General features: G+C 42.4%; 1 protein-coding gene across 1 annotated transcript in view; it reads left to right on the forward strand.

The window, feature by feature from the left end:
* The first annotated feature begins 362 nt into the window (after nt 1–362).
* Nucleotides 363–16,133, forward strand: part of cdc27 (cell division cycle 27) — an 83,089-nt gene continuing 67,318 nt past the window's right edge. The window contains exons 1-3 of the mRNA XM_069905237.1: nt 363–536; nt 9,481–9,556; nt 15,152–15,299. Of these exons, the coding sequence (XP_069761338.1) occupies nt 510–536; nt 9,481–9,556; nt 15,152–15,299 (251 nt within the window). The 5' untranslated portion in view covers nt 363–509. The remainder of the gene's footprint in view (nt 537–9,480; nt 9,557–15,151; nt 15,300–16,133) is intronic.

The raw sequence follows: 16,133 nt of genomic DNA on the forward strand, positions 1-16,133 counted from the left end.
CTCGCTTGAGCAGCGGACAGAGCCGAGGTGCTCACATAAGTGATCTCCCAGTCTGCGTCCATCTCTCCGATGTCGAGGAGACCACAGCGGGAGCACCGGATACAGTAGACGATCCCTGCAGATTCATAAGTGAATTGTTGCTTCACCTGGAAGGACTGTTTGGGGCCCCGGCCGCTGCTGAGGGAGGAGGTGTGGGTGAGGGTTGAGCTGCAACTTCCGCACCAACAGCCTTCCCGGCCGCGCTCGGCGCTTCCCGGCCGCGCTCGGCGCTTCCCGGCCGCGCTCGGCGCTTCCCGGCCGCGCTCGGCGCTTCCCGGCCGCGCTCGGCGCTTCCCGGCCGCGCTCGGCGCTTCCCGGCCGCGCTCGGCGCTTTCCGGCTCTGGTCGCTGTCGTGCTGCCGGCCGTTGGGCTCGAGCAGCGGTTTAAATTTGAACCGGCTCGGGCCTCCTGGCTTGGGATGAGAAGGCGAGCGGCGGCACCTGTCCTGACCTGACTGAGATTCATTGACCATGACGGTGTTGCAGGAGCCCGTTCAGGTAAACTTTGTTGGGGCGCTCGCGGCCCGTCTGGGGCCGGCCCCGTTCCTGTTCACAGGCCGCGGCCGCTCCTTCCACACGGGGCCCGGGCCTGGACCCGCCGCCCGGGGCTGGTGCCGAGCTGGAGGCGGGGGGAAACAGGAGCTGGGCAGCCCCGGGGACCGGACGGGACGGGGTCCCTCGGAGCGCGGCGGGGGGAGCCGAGGACGGATGCCTCCTTCCACCCCGAGTGGCCCCCGCTGCTGAGTTGGGGGGAGGGAAGGCCTCTCGCCCCTCGCCCCCCTGGCCCTGAATTCGCCTTCGTTCGTGCAAAGCAGCCACACTGACATGATTTACGGCGATTGTGGACTTGCCTCCGCTTCAGAAGCCCGTTCATTCACATGAAGTTTCCAATCCGGCAAACGTGGAGGTGGCACGTCTGCTTCACGGTGCCTTCCAATGTCAAATTCGACCTCCTCACCTCTCCCTGCTGTCTTGTTCCTTTCTTACCATCCCTTCAGCATTGTTCCCTGCAGTCAAGTGTCCATTTAATCTGCACCCAGGTCTTTGGCAGAATTGAGGCTGTCCCTGAATTGAAAGCTGTTGCTGTCTCTTGAAGAATCTGCATGCCCATTCCCCATCAGGTTTGCCTGGTCATGTTAACGTGTCACAACTGGAGTTGCGTCAATTGATTGCCTTTCAAGAGAGTGAGATTCCACTGATTGGAGACATTGGTTACGTGGATGGACCAGAAGAACTGAAGTTCTCGTTGGAACTGAACATCGAGACAAACTACAGCAGAGAAACGGGTCCTTTGGCCCTCTTGTCTGTGCTGAACTAGTCTGCTAATTTTCTCTGGACACCTGCCTCCATTTTGCTCATCCTGTGATGAAGGGCTCAAGCCAGAAATGTTGGTTATGTATCTTTATCCTTGCTACACAAAGTCCAATGTTTGACCTGCTGTGTTTCCTTAGCATTGTGTTTTTTCTCTTATGGCTGAGTTTGGAGATGATTGGCAGAAAAAGCAAAGGAACAGGTGACTTGTGGGTTGTTTTGATTCTGCCTGTTCACAATCTTAGCCCACAATTTTGCCAAGGGAGACAAGTGTGACATTTTGAGGTTTACTGACCACACCAAACTAATTTTGAGTGAGAGTTGGATTGAGGGCACAAAGAGACAAGATGGAGGATGTTGGGAGTTGTGGATGAACAAGAAAATAAGACGTGAAGTACATTGCATCAAAAGAAATTGAGGATTCACTTTGGCAGATGAGAGAAAAATAGTTTTTATTTTCAAATTGGGTTTAAACTATCCCAGTAAATGAGTTGCATACAGGAGCAACAGGCAATCAGGAAGGCCTTCATAGCCAGCTGAATTTGTAAATGCAGGCGCAATTTTAATATTTTAAGAAAGATTTGGACAAGTACATGGACGAGAGGGGCAGGGTGTTGGTCAATGGGACTAGACAGAATAATAGTTTGGCACAGACTAGAAGGCCCAAACAGCCTGTTTCAATGCTGTAGTGTTTTATGGTTTTATGGTGAGCATAGCAGTTAGGACAATGCTATTACAGTGCCAGCAACCTGGGTTCAAATCTGGTCCTGTCTGCAGGTTCTCCCTGTGTTTGCGTGGGTTTCCTCTGAGTGCTCAGATTTCCTCCCAGCCTTCAAAAATGTATGGGGAGGGTTGGTTAATTGGTGCATTGTGTTGTCTATCTAAATTAAAATTTGGAAAAATATGGCTTTGCTCAGTGGTTGACTCTGGCAGCTCAAACTGGTTGCAGGTGCTGATTGATCTTCAGGCAGACGATCAGTCCATGTGCAGTGAGTCTTTGATCTAAGTACCCTGACTGTCGGACATTATCATCTCCCTTGTGCCCATATCCTTGATGGATTCAGCAAGAGGTTCATGCACCTCACAAACAAGATAGAGTTGGAAGCCTTGCCTTACTACAGATTTGACGGGAAAGCTTTTGGTTTCACACCCATTAACTTTGACTGTGCACCTGAGGTCTGTGCGGAGAGATTGTATGCAATTCCTTGTGCTCTCCCCAGAGCCCAGAGAATGCCCATCATGTATGTGTGTGATATTTTCCTGGTCCACACTGATCTGGATTTGAGCCTTTGTATCTGTGAGCAGCACAACACTGTCAGGCATTTTCCTGCTTGGATTGGCTCCCCTCTTCCAGATAGACAACTTGCTTGCCAATAATCTTGGACAGGATCTTCTCATATGCAGTAAATATTAATATGCTTCACCAATTCCTGATGGCTGCCTTCTCCCCTTTTTAAGACATAGAACACCACAGCACAAAACAGTCCTTTTGGCCCACAATGTTGTGCCAAGCCATATAGACCTACCAAAAATAAATTAAACCCTTTCTACCTTGAAGCCCTCTATTTTTCTTGTTGATGAAGGGGGATGGCACTCTTACTCATCGGTATGACATGCTGCTAAATAGAAGCATAATGTTTGATGCTTCCAGCAAATCCAGGCTCATCCAATCTGACTCTGTCTTTTAAGAATCTGCAGATGCTGGGGTTGAGTGCAAAACATAAAAGTGCCAGAGAAAGGGTAACCAACATTTTGAGCACTTTTGTGTACAACTTGACCTGTAACCTGTTATCTGGGAAATGTGAAGATTAAACTTGTAAGCTCCTGCCTGGCTGGTATGGTCCAGCTCTCTCACTTGCTCTCTAAAATCTCCAATATGGAAGACTGGACATTCTGGGAGACTGTGCTATCTGGCTTATCTGTCACACAGACTGTCACAGAAGGATTTGCAGATTCTCAAAATGTCCAGCTGGAAGGATGTTTCTGAGCTATTCTCTTCCTGTAGACTGTGGATCACAGAGCTGCCCTGTGAATCTTTCGACACCTTATCTCATCCGGCTCCATAGACCATCTTTGCAACATTTTACAGGAACATAATGAGAGTGTCCTATCTGGCTGCATCATTGTGTAGGACAGTAGTGACAAACTATCAGTTCAGAAGTCAATGCAGAGGATCATCTAAATGGCCGAGAAAATTACTGGGATCTCCCTTTCCTTTAAGGACATTTACCAGGAGCATTAGTTAAATAGGGCTTAAAGAGTTAAAAAAGATTTTTTTCCATTCAGCACACAGTATCTTTGACCCACTACCATCAGGAAGGAGGTACAGGAGCATCAAAATCAGCACTGGGAAACAGCTTCTTCCTGCAGGCTGTTAAATTGATGGACAGTATCCTGTAATTGAGTAAATCATTCCTTAATATTTGCATAAATTTATTTCAAATGTATCTAAAATGTATTTACTCTCTGTTTGTTTATTGTAGTCCAGAGAAATGGTATTTTGTCTGGGTTTTGTATGTGCAGTCAGATGATAATAAACTTGAACTTGGTTCTGAACTTGAGGTCCTCTCTTCTGTGATTGTTCCTGGGTTTACCTCAGAATGGAATCAGTAGCAGCGTCTTTTGCATTGGAGCTGCTGTGTGAAGTGGAGTGTGTGACAGAGTATATAGAAATGTTTTTGGGAGATAAATTGGGAAAGGTTTATTAGAGTAGGTCATATGCAAACACTTTAAAACAGATTTTATTTGAAATACTGGAGACATAGTGGCTTCTCACACGTTTTTTGCAAGAGTTTTTAAGAGTGCTCCAGACATGTCACTAATGGATTATTGTTTATCAAAGCAACAGTTGAAAGAGCAGGCTGGAGCCGCTATTGTCTGCAGGAGAGTTTTGCTGTTGTAAGAGGGTCATGTGGTTTTGTAAGCAGAGAGAGTCAAATAGGCTTTCTCTCAGTCTCAGTTTGTGAGAGAGAGAGAGAGAGAAGCTGTGTTTCACCCAGCAAGAGCAGCTGGAACTGAAACAGGAAAAGCTGGCAAGAAGCCCCAGTGTGGAAGATGGCCTAGTCACAGCCCTTGTGGTTCATGCAAGAGGAGAGGACTGGCTGTCTAATGTTTCACTTGGAATAAGGGAAACAAAAAGGAACTCTGTGGTGACCTGAAAGAGAGGTTATCATCTGGAGAACCCTGAGGGGGCAAGTTTCATCAGCAAGACACTGAAGTGGCTGATGGAAGTACAACGGTTGTGGATGTCCTGGAACAGCACATCTCTCTCTGAAAACAGACAAGAACTTTCCTGAGCAGTAACCATTTACCTTTTGAGCACCAAAACCTGGTTGGTGAACTTTATACCTGTTAAATTCTGTGCACGGTACAAGAATTACCTACAACCAGTGAACTTGGAGGAATGAGAAGTAAGATTGGACTGTGAATCAAATAACTTTTCTGAACTTACACACACATACGCTTAGAATTAGAAGGGGGTTAAGTTAGGTAAAATAAGTTAATAATGATGTTAAAGTGTTAAAGTTTAAAGATAATTAAAATCAACTTTCGTTTAAGTAACCATTTGTCTTGGTGAACATCTATTGCAACTGGATTTATGGGTCCTCTGGGCTCCGAACAAGTGTCCTGCAGGTTATCTCATTTCTCAGGAACATCCCTGCCTCCAACCTTTGCTTTAATTTGCTGCAGAGGTTATTAACAAATACATTGTCTCCTCTTTCTCTGACCCTGGTTTTTGAGCAGTTTTAAAAGAAAACCTTTTCATCTCTTCTTGAGTCTTCAATTTGGCCTCGTTTGTGGCCAGGGAAAATGGAATTTTTTTAATACAATAAATTAGTTTTCTTGTAAAATTATAATTTGTTTATACCTTGGTTATAAAAATGTAAATACTGGCCATGGCCGCATTGAGACTGCTCCCTCACTGGGTTTTTGCAAGCAGTTTTATTCTGTATTCTGGAGGGAAAAAGGAATATGTGGTGTTTTGTAGGTGCTATGAAGTTTCACCAAATGTCATCCTGAGATGAGAGATCTGTCAAGACTAAAGATTGAATAGACTATTCTCCGGAGTTGAGAAGAATGTGAGGTGACTTTAACACGAACTAATTCTTAGAGATCGGATAGTATTGTTACAATGAGCTTAGAATAAGGTGAAAGTCATTTACAGCTGAAACAAGGAGAAATTTCAGAATGTGATTAACCTTTGGAATTCTCTTCCACGAAGGGATGATGATGTTCTGTTATTGTGTTCATTTTGAGCAGAGGTTAATAGATTTCTGGGCATCAAGGGAATTGAGGTGAGAGGTTAAGGCTAGAAAATGGTGCTGAGTCAGAAGTTCAGCCATCATCTTGATGAACTTAGACATGCAGCATGGTAACAGGCTCTTCGATGCCGTGGCACACAAAAATTACACTCAATTGACCTATCATCCTGCTATGTTTTGAAAGGTGGGAGGAAACCAGAGCACCCAGAAGAAACCCACACAGTTAAATAGAAGAGGAAGCTCGGGAAGCCCATTATCTTGCATTCTTCTGTAACATCGTGTTGTTGCATTGCTAAGGGATGGAGATTTTGAATTCAAGCAAATAATCAAAATTATTGAGTTGTACTGTTCCCTCATTAGCCAGGCAAAACCAGGGGGTTGAACCTTTTCCATATGGTGAAATTCCTCGACTTCAAATATGCTGGCAAAGCTGCGTAATGAGACCTTTGGAAGGCCCAATCTGTCACCTTATGTTGCTGGACTCTGCGGGTGAAGCCCTGTCTTACTGAAAGTGCTTGACACCAGGTTAGGATTTGGTTTGTAGGGTAGTGAAATAAGAGGTCAATAAAGGTAATTTCTTTTTATTCTGATATGTATTTTGGGTTGGGACCTCTGCTCCTTGAAGGCCCTGCTATTGTCCATTCTACAGGACAGCTTTGGGCCAGTGAATCTAAATTCAGGACAGAGAAGAGAACTTGTGCAAATTACCAAATTTTAAAAATCTATTCCAGTGATTATTTTAAAAATAAAATTGCAAGCTCAATTAAAATTAATTACAAAAAATTTTAAAATAAACTTCCTCCAAGATCAGAAACGTCATTCATATGAAGTCTTGTTTAGCAAAACCCAAGTGTGAGACTTTGAAGTACAGTGGAACTCCAATTTAACATGACCTTATTTACTGCAAACGCGGATACAATGTGATCAGCCAGCGTGCCTTTTGTTTTTAACCTCTTCCGGAATTGAAATTGTTTTCATGCACCGTTAGAAGATGAAAATCTTTTTCAGTGAAAAAATAAGCTTCATGCACTTTACGTGATCAAGAATAAAAGTTAAACCCAAGTAGCACGTGACCTCTGCATACCTGAATCAACATTTCATGGTTGGAAATCTCAGGAAAATGAGATGCGTGTGTTGGTTTGGAAAGTTGAGAAGCCTCAATGACTCCCTGTTCAAGTGGTTTGTTCAAGCATGCTCAGAAGTCTTCCAGTTTCCAGGCCTATACTCAAAGCTCAAACAGAGAAATTTAACCAGCTGATCAACGGAGAAACCTCACAGTTCAAAGCTAGCAATGGAAAGATCTGAGTTTCTTACTTCCCAAAGAACACTATATCTAAAATCCAGCTCCTAGATCAGAGGATCATCTTTGTGTTCAAGCAGAATTACAGTCGTGAATTAACTCGTAGTATTGTAGACAAATCAACAACGTTGGAAGACTATCTGAAAAGCATGAACGTTAAAGAAGTTTGGCACTTAGGTGGGAAGGGCTGGGCAGCAGTCAACTCCTCGTATGGGAAAAATGCAGTGAGAAAGGTCTGGGTGCAACCTTTTCATCACGAAAATCCATCAAGGAAGATGAAGATGAGCAAGAATTCTGCGGCTTCACAGATGAAAGGGTGGGTGAAGCACAGAAGCTGTTTCAAATTAGCAAAGAGGATTTACACCAGCAGTACTCTGCCGATGACGAATGCCCGACATGTGAGCATCTGATGGGCTCTGAGATCATCCGTAAAGTTACCATCACACCGGTTCCCAAATCTCAGGAGGATGACAATGAGGAGCCTCTATTCCCACCTCCACAGGTGCCTGAAGCCATTGGTACCTCGAGGCCGGCCTATGTGGGTTGGAGACCCAGGACGTGGACCACATAAAAATCCTCCAGCTCAGAAGTAGCTTGGATTTCGCTCGCTGCCAGTGACCTGCTGCGTTCAGGCAAGGATTGCTTTTTTTTTAAAGAAATAAAATGATGATGGTAAGAAATAAAAAAAATGATTGCATATACACGTATTGTTCATGTGTCCTTCATTTTTTTTTTGAAAATGCTGTTTTAACCATATAACCATTTACGGAGCGGAAACAGGCCATGTTGGCCTTTCGAGTCTGCACTGGTTCACTGATTTTGTGCGCCCTCTTCGGGCAATGAGTTTCTTGACCCCAATTTAGCATGACCCTGCTTTTCTCGTGATCGGATTTTTAAATGGTTTTTTTGTGGAGCTGAACCATCGTGTTATTACAGGGTCCCACTATCAATGTGGCTCCATTCTGAGGTTTGTGTTGATGGGAGTGTTTACTGTTTTGGACATGAATGCATTGATCCATCTCCTTTTATGTAATCTGGATTTTACACTTACCCAGTAAAATCTGTCCATAAATTACAGAAGTTTAAAAGGAGCTTAGTTCCGAATTATTTATTGTGCTTTAGTGTGATACAATTAAAAAGGTGGAGGTGTTGTACATTTTAGAATAAATCCAAGTGGATACATCCCAGGGGACATGACGGGTGAGGATAGATGACTGGGACCCTGGCAGGTTTTGTTGGATGTGAGTGAGACTGGAGGCCAATAAATGCTCAAGAAGAGCAGCAAAGGAGAAGTCGGTCTCTGGTGACTGCAGGGGCAGAGAATCTTCTATCCGTTCTCAGGACATTATTGAGGAATAAATTTATTTAACCTTGGGAAAATCAGGGATTGATTGGAGATGTTTAGCACGATTCTGTTGTTGGAAATCTTACCTCTCAAATTTGTATTTTTCAGCTAAATAAGTATATTGGTGAGTGCAGCATTGCAATACATGTTGTTTAATGAAATTCATTGTGACCTTCATTAAGATTACAAGGCCTTTGTATTCAAGGCAAACTGGCAAATTGAATCTAACATTAGCTTGGTAATAGGTGGTCCAGGAAGGTGATGAAGGGATGCTTTCTGATGAGAAGTTTGTGACCAGTGGTATCCCAAACCCATTGTTTGTGAAATACATGAACAATGGCTTTAGTCATCACACTATGGAAAAGATGTGATTGAATTGGGAAGGCTGTGGATGGGGATTCAGGATGTTGTCTGGATTTGACCATTTCAGTTGTAAGGAAGGATAGGACAGGCTGGGTTTGTTTTTCTCCGGTGTAGATGTAGCTGAGGGATGACCTGAGAGGTATGGTACATTTTGAGAAGGTACAAGATTAAAAGTGTAAGTGAAAAGAATGTATTTTCTTGGCAATCCTAAGGCACATTTCCACCTGTGGTAGGATGTTTAGAGAGGATCTGAAGAACAATTTCTGAGCTCATTGGTTAGAAACTGGAGTGCACAGCCTGAAGTGGTGAAGGCAGATAGGTATTCTCACAACATGTAAAATACATCTCGACAAGCAACAGACAAGACACAGAAGGCTTCAGACCAATATGTAGCATAGATGTGTAGTCGACATGGGATTTGGGTCCTGTTACTGTGCTGCTGTCTCTGGATACTTTCCTATTTCTTGCATAATGGGCTTGAAATGAGTGGCAGGGTTAGTGGAGCGGTTTGTGCAATGCTGATATGGCACCAGAGATCTGGACCGGGGCTCGATTTTCACGCTGTCTGAGGAGTTTGTACGTTCTCCCTGTATCTGCGTGGGTTTTCCCCAAGGGCTCTGGTTTTCTCCCACCCTCCAAAATGTACCGGGGTTTGTAGGTCAATTGGATATGATTGGGCAGCATGGGATCATGGACCAAAATGGCCTGTTACCCTGCTGTATATCTAAATTTTTTAAAAGTAAATAAAAGATTGATAATAAATCTAAGACATGAAGCTAAAAATCAGTGCTTTGTATTTTCAATGAGAAAATTTGTTGTTGAATCTTCATAATTAATAATAACTTTGTCTTTTATCAACAGGCTGCTATTTGGCATGCACTTAACCATTATGCTTATCGGGATGCTGTCTTCCTTGCCGAAAGACTCTATGCTGAAGGTATGTTGGAAACAGCCTTGATGTGACTGCGTGAATGATATCATTCAAGGCTGAACAAGCAACTGAAAGTTAAGGTAACATGATTGTACCTTTTCTCTGCTGTCTTTCAGCTGAGCTCCAGTCTTCCATCTATTTGCTATACACAGAATTAGCTAGTTACAGCAGTGCATTAGCAGGAGCTGTGTGCTGAGAATTTTTTGTTTCCTGGAGAGACCTCCTGTGTTCAAAGTTCAAATTGCAAATTTATTGTCAGAGTATAAACATGACATCACATACAGTCCTGAGATTCTTTTTCCAGCTGACCAGGTAGAATTTTTAATTATCGATAACTGTACTCAAGAAGGAAGAAATGTATTTAAAAAATTGATACTGAAAAATAATCAGTAATAAATACTGACCAAATCTTAAATGAGTCTCTGAGTTTGTTGTTCAGGAGTCTGATGATTGAGGGGTAACAACTATTCATGAACCTGGAGTATGAGTCCTGTGGCATCTGTCCATCATTTCTGATGGCTGCAGCAAGAACAGAGCTTGTCTTGGGTAGTATGGATCCTTGATGATTGCTGCTGCTCTCTGATGGGAGAGATCATTGTTTAAGGACACATGTTGAATGTGATAAAAGCTAAATAATATATTCCATGGTTGAATTAGCATTGGGGATTTGCCTGATCTCCTAGGAAAGATGCAAAACCAACTGAAGTTTGAGTCGATTTGGTGAGGTGGTGGAAAATTTTTAATTGTTTTCTTTAATAAAAATGAGCTCATTTGAGCAAGCTCCGGCAATTGCTCTTATCCTTGTGATTCTGGTTTGTGTAAAGCTCATGCAAGAGTTGAAGGCTATCCCTGTGAAGAACAGTTCCAACATTGAGTTGAAGAAATTCAAATATTGTGATGTTGACTGCACAAGCTGGCAGCATGCCCCAGAGGTTTTCACTGGGTAAAGAATTGTTTTCTAGCATCATATAGCTGTGTACAGTTTAAAATTATGGCCCACTGACTCACAACCATCCCTCCAACAGAGCTCTTACCCCAAATCAGCCCACATTCTCACTGGAGATTTTAATCATGCAGATTTAAAGGCAGTCCTCCTGAAATATGAACAGCGATATTAAATATGCTACCGGATGGAAAACACAAGATAAAGTCTATTCAAATCTCAAGAATGGCTTTAGGTCAATACTGTTACCACACTTGGGCCAGTCGGATAACTTGTATTCTTAATTCCAGCATACACTCCCCTTAGAAGGAAAGCTCAACCCAATATAAGGATTCTTAAGACATGGCTGGAAGGATCTTCCTTGCAGCTACAGGATTGGTTTGAAAGGACGAACTGGGACATTTTTGCAGATCAGGATTTGGAGGACCACACATCAGCTGTACTCTGTTATATATAGAACTGTGTTGACATTGTCACTGTCAACAAATGTATTTGGCTGTATTCCAACCAGAAGCCCTAGAATGCAAAGGAAGTCAAAACTCTTCTTGAGGATCGTAACACTGTCTTCAGGTCTGGCGATAGAGCACTATATAGTGCTGCTAGAGCCAACCTGAAAGGAGGCATCAAGGATGCTAAAGTGGCTTATAAAAGGAGAATCGAGGAGCACTTTATCAATAAAGACCCACGGCGAGTGTGGAAGGGCATCCAGCATCTCACCAATTACAAAACCAGCAGTGGTATGACTGTTGGCGGTGATGCCATGCTGGACGAGGATCTTAATTTGTGCTCGATTTGAAGTGAAGGCAGTAAAAACTAACACTATACCCTCCTCAGTGTTTTAACAACCACGTCCTCACTGTGCAAGAGTATGATGTGAGACGGATGCTCAAAGCAGTGAATCCATGGAAAGTCGCCAACCCTGATGGCGTGACAGGAGGGTTTTGAAGGAGTGTGCATGCCAGCTCTCGAAGGTCTTCACAAAGATATTCAATCTATTCCTGTCTCAATCCATCATCCCACTTTGCCTGAAATCTGCCACTTTCATCCCACTGCTGAAGAAGAATGTCATCAGTGGCCTCAATGACTACCATGCTTTGAGAGGTTGGTCTTGCAACATATAAAAGCCAGCCTCCTGAATTCCTTTGATCCATTATCAGTTTGCCTACAGTGATGCCATTGCCTCTGCTCTTCACACTGCACTAACCCACCTAGAACAGGGGAGCTATGTGAGGATGCTTTTTATAGACTTCAGGTTCTGCCTTTAACACCGTAATCCTGAAGAGACTGGTTACAAAACTTGCTAAATTAGGTTTTTCCAAATCTATTTGTCTCTGGATTAAGGACTTTCTAACGATCTTCCCCCAGATTGTTAAAATTGGCACTCACCGCTCCTCTACCCTTTTACTTAGTACTGGCTCCCCACAAGGGTCTGTATTGAGTCCTATCCTCTGCTCTCTTTATACCCATGATACTCTTATTCTACCAACACCATCATCAAGTTTGCAGATGATATAACTGTAGTTGGACTTGTTTCAAGAGGAGATGAAATGGCCTACAGGGATGAAGTCCAAAGACTGACAGTGTGATGTTCAGAGAACAATCTCATCTTGAACTCCTCAAAAGCAAAAGAACTTATAATAGACTTCAGGAGGAACAGTGCAGTTCCAGACCCATTATATATCGATGGGGACTGTGTGGAAAGGGTCACTGCTTTCAAGTTTCTGGGAATGCACTTTGCTGAAGATCTTTTGGACTACCATTACCATCGCAATAGTTAAAAGGGCACAGCAACAACTCCATTCCCTGGGGATTCTTAAGAAGGTCAAACTCCAGGCTCCAGGTGAAACTGCTGGTGTCCTTTTATCATTGCTCCATCGAGAGTATGCTGCACAGCAACAGACAAGAAGGACTTTCAGTGGGTTATCAGTACAGCCCAAAAGATTATCGGCTGCGCACTGCCCTCTTTGGAGGAGTTGTACAGATCTTGTTGCCTCAGTCGAGCAGCCAAAATTCTGAAGAACCCTTACCACCCTGGTCATCATCTGTTTGAACTGCTGCCCTCCGGTAGATGTTTTAGATCCATTAAATCACAGACAAACACTTAAAAACAATTTTTACCCAGAGCTATATGTGAACTGAAAACTGCCAAACATTGAATTTTGTTTTGTTGATTTTATATTTTATTGTTTGATGTATGTGTGCACCATTGGGATGTGTGCTCAATTTTGTTGTACTTGTGCAATGACAATAAAGGTTATCTAATCTAATCCAAATTTGAACCTCTTTGAAGGGAATTGTCTTATTCGTCTTAAACTTTTTATGTTGTAATTTATACTAATGTTGCTTTAAGATGTGGATACTAAACATGTAACAAAATTGTCAACTTGAAATGCCTTCAACAGTGAATTCTACAACTGGGTCACTTCTGCATTCTTGGCAAAAAGTTTGTTACGTGATGAGACTAAAACTATCCAGTATTCTCGCTATCCTCTTGTACAGGGTTGACTTTTGCTGAGTTATCATTTGCCTGATGGAACCTCCATTTACTCTGTCACCTTTAAAGAAAAAATAGGAGTAAGATATGGTCCTTGACAAATGTGCTCCATTTTTCATCAGGATCATGGTAGATTTTTTAAAAAAACTTGGACTTATTGTTTGGTAAGAATGGAGAGGAAATTTTGTTAAGCTGTAGAGAAAATTGTTTCAGTCTACTGGATTTCTCCCTGCGTGACAAATCTGCTGCCCCTTCCACCAGTCCAGTAGGTCTTTGCTGCATTTTTTTGTTCTGTGATTTTAAAAGTTCTTTTTGCTAAAAAGAGCTGCACTCTGAACAATGCTGTTGATATGGCCTTAGTAAGACCCATTCAAATTGTTTTCCTTCTGTTAACAATGCCAAAGTACCATTTGGTTTTTCAGTTGCTAGCTGTCTGGCTTATTGGCATTCAGAAAAATTTACAAGGGTTGTACACTCGTAATTTGGGCATCTGGAGAACTTTGAGTGCCATACTTTGTGGTGATTTGGGCATTTGGAGAAGTTTACGAGTGTCGTACACCGTAGTGATTTGGGCATTTGGAGAAGTTTACGAGTGTCGTACACCGTGGTGATTTGGGCATTTGGAGAAGTTTACGAGTGTCGTACACCGTGATGATATTGAACAATAAAATCCTTCATTGTTTCATAAATGCTGATTAATGTTTTTATTCACAAAAGTTGATGACCTTTCCCCCAGATGATGCCTTGTTCTTGTCCACACATTCAGAATGTCAATATTTTCATGAAGACTTTTCACATTCTCTTCCTAATTTATAACATCCTTTACTTGAGCACCTTGTCTACTCTTGGGGAAATGTATTGGAATGCCTGTTTGTCTTTTTTCTCTCTCCACTTGCATAGTTTTCCAAAAGTGATTGTTTGCATGCACTGTTCACCTTTTAGTCACCTGCCCAATCTCTCATAAATTTTCATGAAGCAGCAGTACGTTATTATGTCCTGATGCTTGCGTATTTTGTAACTCAACAACCCTCTTGATTTCTACACCCAGATCACATTTAGAGATACTAAAGAACAGCATGTCCACCATGCGTCTGTATGCTGCTGATCAAGTGTTTTTTTAAAAATAATCCCCAGCAAATTCTCAATGAAATCCATACAATCCTAAATTTTGTGTTTGTAGAAAAGTTTATTGCAAATAGTATTTTTTTAGGAGCTTGAATTCGTAATGTCTTCTGGACTTCCCTTTACTCAGTTCATCATCTTAGTCACTTTTTTTAACTTGTAGACACTTTTCAGTATAGTGTCTCTGTTGCCCCTCTTTAACTGAAAAGATTCCCTCAACTTGGTGGCCTACCGTCATAGCTGATAGAACTGCTACCTCACAACTTCCATCCTGCTCTGGTGTTGATTATGTTCTCCATGTGACTGCCTGGATTTCCTCTAAGTTCCTCCCACAGCTGATTAGCTGTGTGTATATCCATGATGGATTGATGGGAATATGGGGAGAATAAATTACAGGGAAAATGAGAGGAAATGTGATTGCTTGGTAAACTGGCATAGACACAGTGGACTGAAAGGCCTCCTTGGTCATAGGCAAAATGGAAACCTAACCTGTTTTAAATAAGCATCAAACGATGGTTCAGCATAGACACTAGTCAGTCATATCTCCAGAATGCAGGAAGGGAAGAAAATGTTCTCCTACTCTGATCCCATATGCTGGTCCACTGCTCCACAAAAGCCCCCAACCCTCGTGGTCTGCTGCCAAGCATGAGTGGTGCCATCTTGGGTATGGCCATTTGTTTTAAACAAAGTAATGCTTTGCTGACTGCTTCTACATGCAGTTTAAAATCTGTATGAGGGTGTCGGTGTAATGACCAGACAGTATCCACAGAGAAGCATTCTTTTCTCGCTCTCCCAGGTCCACACCAGTGGCGGATTTACCGTTACAGCAGCTCTTGCAGCACCACATTTTTAATCCTATATTGAGAATTAAAAACTTGCCATTAGCTCCTGTAGGTGTGTTCACCAAAAAGCTATATGATTCTATCTAGCAGGGTTTTTAAATGGTGTCCATAAAAGGTAAAATACTTTTTCTCATCTTCATCATCTTGTGATTGTAATTTTGTTTCCAGCAATTGTGAAAATGGCTTTTTTTTTTCTGCAGTTTGTTCTGAAGAGGCTCTGTTTCTCTTGGCAACTTGTTACTATCGCTCAGGGAAAGCATACAAAGCTTACCGGCTTTTGAAAACTCATAGTTGCACGACCCCTCAGTGCAAATATCTTCTTGCCAGATGTTGTGTAGATATCAGCAAGTAAGTAAAAGTTTGCATATTCTTGCATCCAATTCTCGACAGCAGTGAATGTGCGATCCTTGTTTTGGAACTCCATTCCCCTTCAGATGGAAGCAGTTACTTCACTTACTTGGTTCCCTGTTCCATTGAGAATAGTGAGGTTTTTTAGGGATGTCTGACATAACATGGTTGACTGATTGTCCAGATGTGGCTTGATCACCTCAAATCAAGGTAATATTCTTGGCAGGTTGCCCAGAAATTGCTATGGGTCAGGCGAATGGATGAAATTGCACCACCACCATATGGAATGTGTAAGCATGAATTCAAGATTCTTTAATTGTTGTGTAATAAAACAGAAAATGTAATATTACACAAAATTTCCTTTAGTCTACTGTAAGACAGACAAAGATTCGCCATCAAAAAGAAATTGCCTGATGCCCCTCACAGTCAGTCAGAGAAAGAGAAGCAAAAGAGAATTTTCTCTCTTTCTCTCCCCGCCCCTTCCCCACTCCCAGATTCTCCTCAGGCAGTGCTGCCTTTCTTTTGAAAGACTTTTTTTTTGGAATTTTGTTATGTCTTTCAAAGGTGTTGAAATATCATATTAATATTTAAATCTCAATTTTGTCATTCAAACACTGTTAGTTTGTCTAATAAGGGGCATTGGAATTTTGCTGACTTTAATTTTTCTGTTCTTGCTGCATTGAATGTTTGCTTCATGTGGACCTAGAAGTTGGAATTTCTTGCCTTGACTTAGCTATTTCTGCCAATCTTGTGACAAGGAATGATGGAGCAATCTCCAGTTCTGAAAGATAATTATTCTTTGCCCTTCAAGTTATCTTGGAAAAGGTTACTTGT

The sequence above is a fragment of the Narcine bancroftii genome, chromosome 12 (assembly GCF_036971445.1).
Source record: "Narcine bancroftii isolate sNarBan1 chromosome 12, sNarBan1.hap1, whole genome shotgun sequence".
NCBI classification, from domain to species: domain Eukaryota; kingdom Metazoa; phylum Chordata; class Chondrichthyes; order Torpediniformes; family Narcinidae; genus Narcine; species Narcine bancroftii.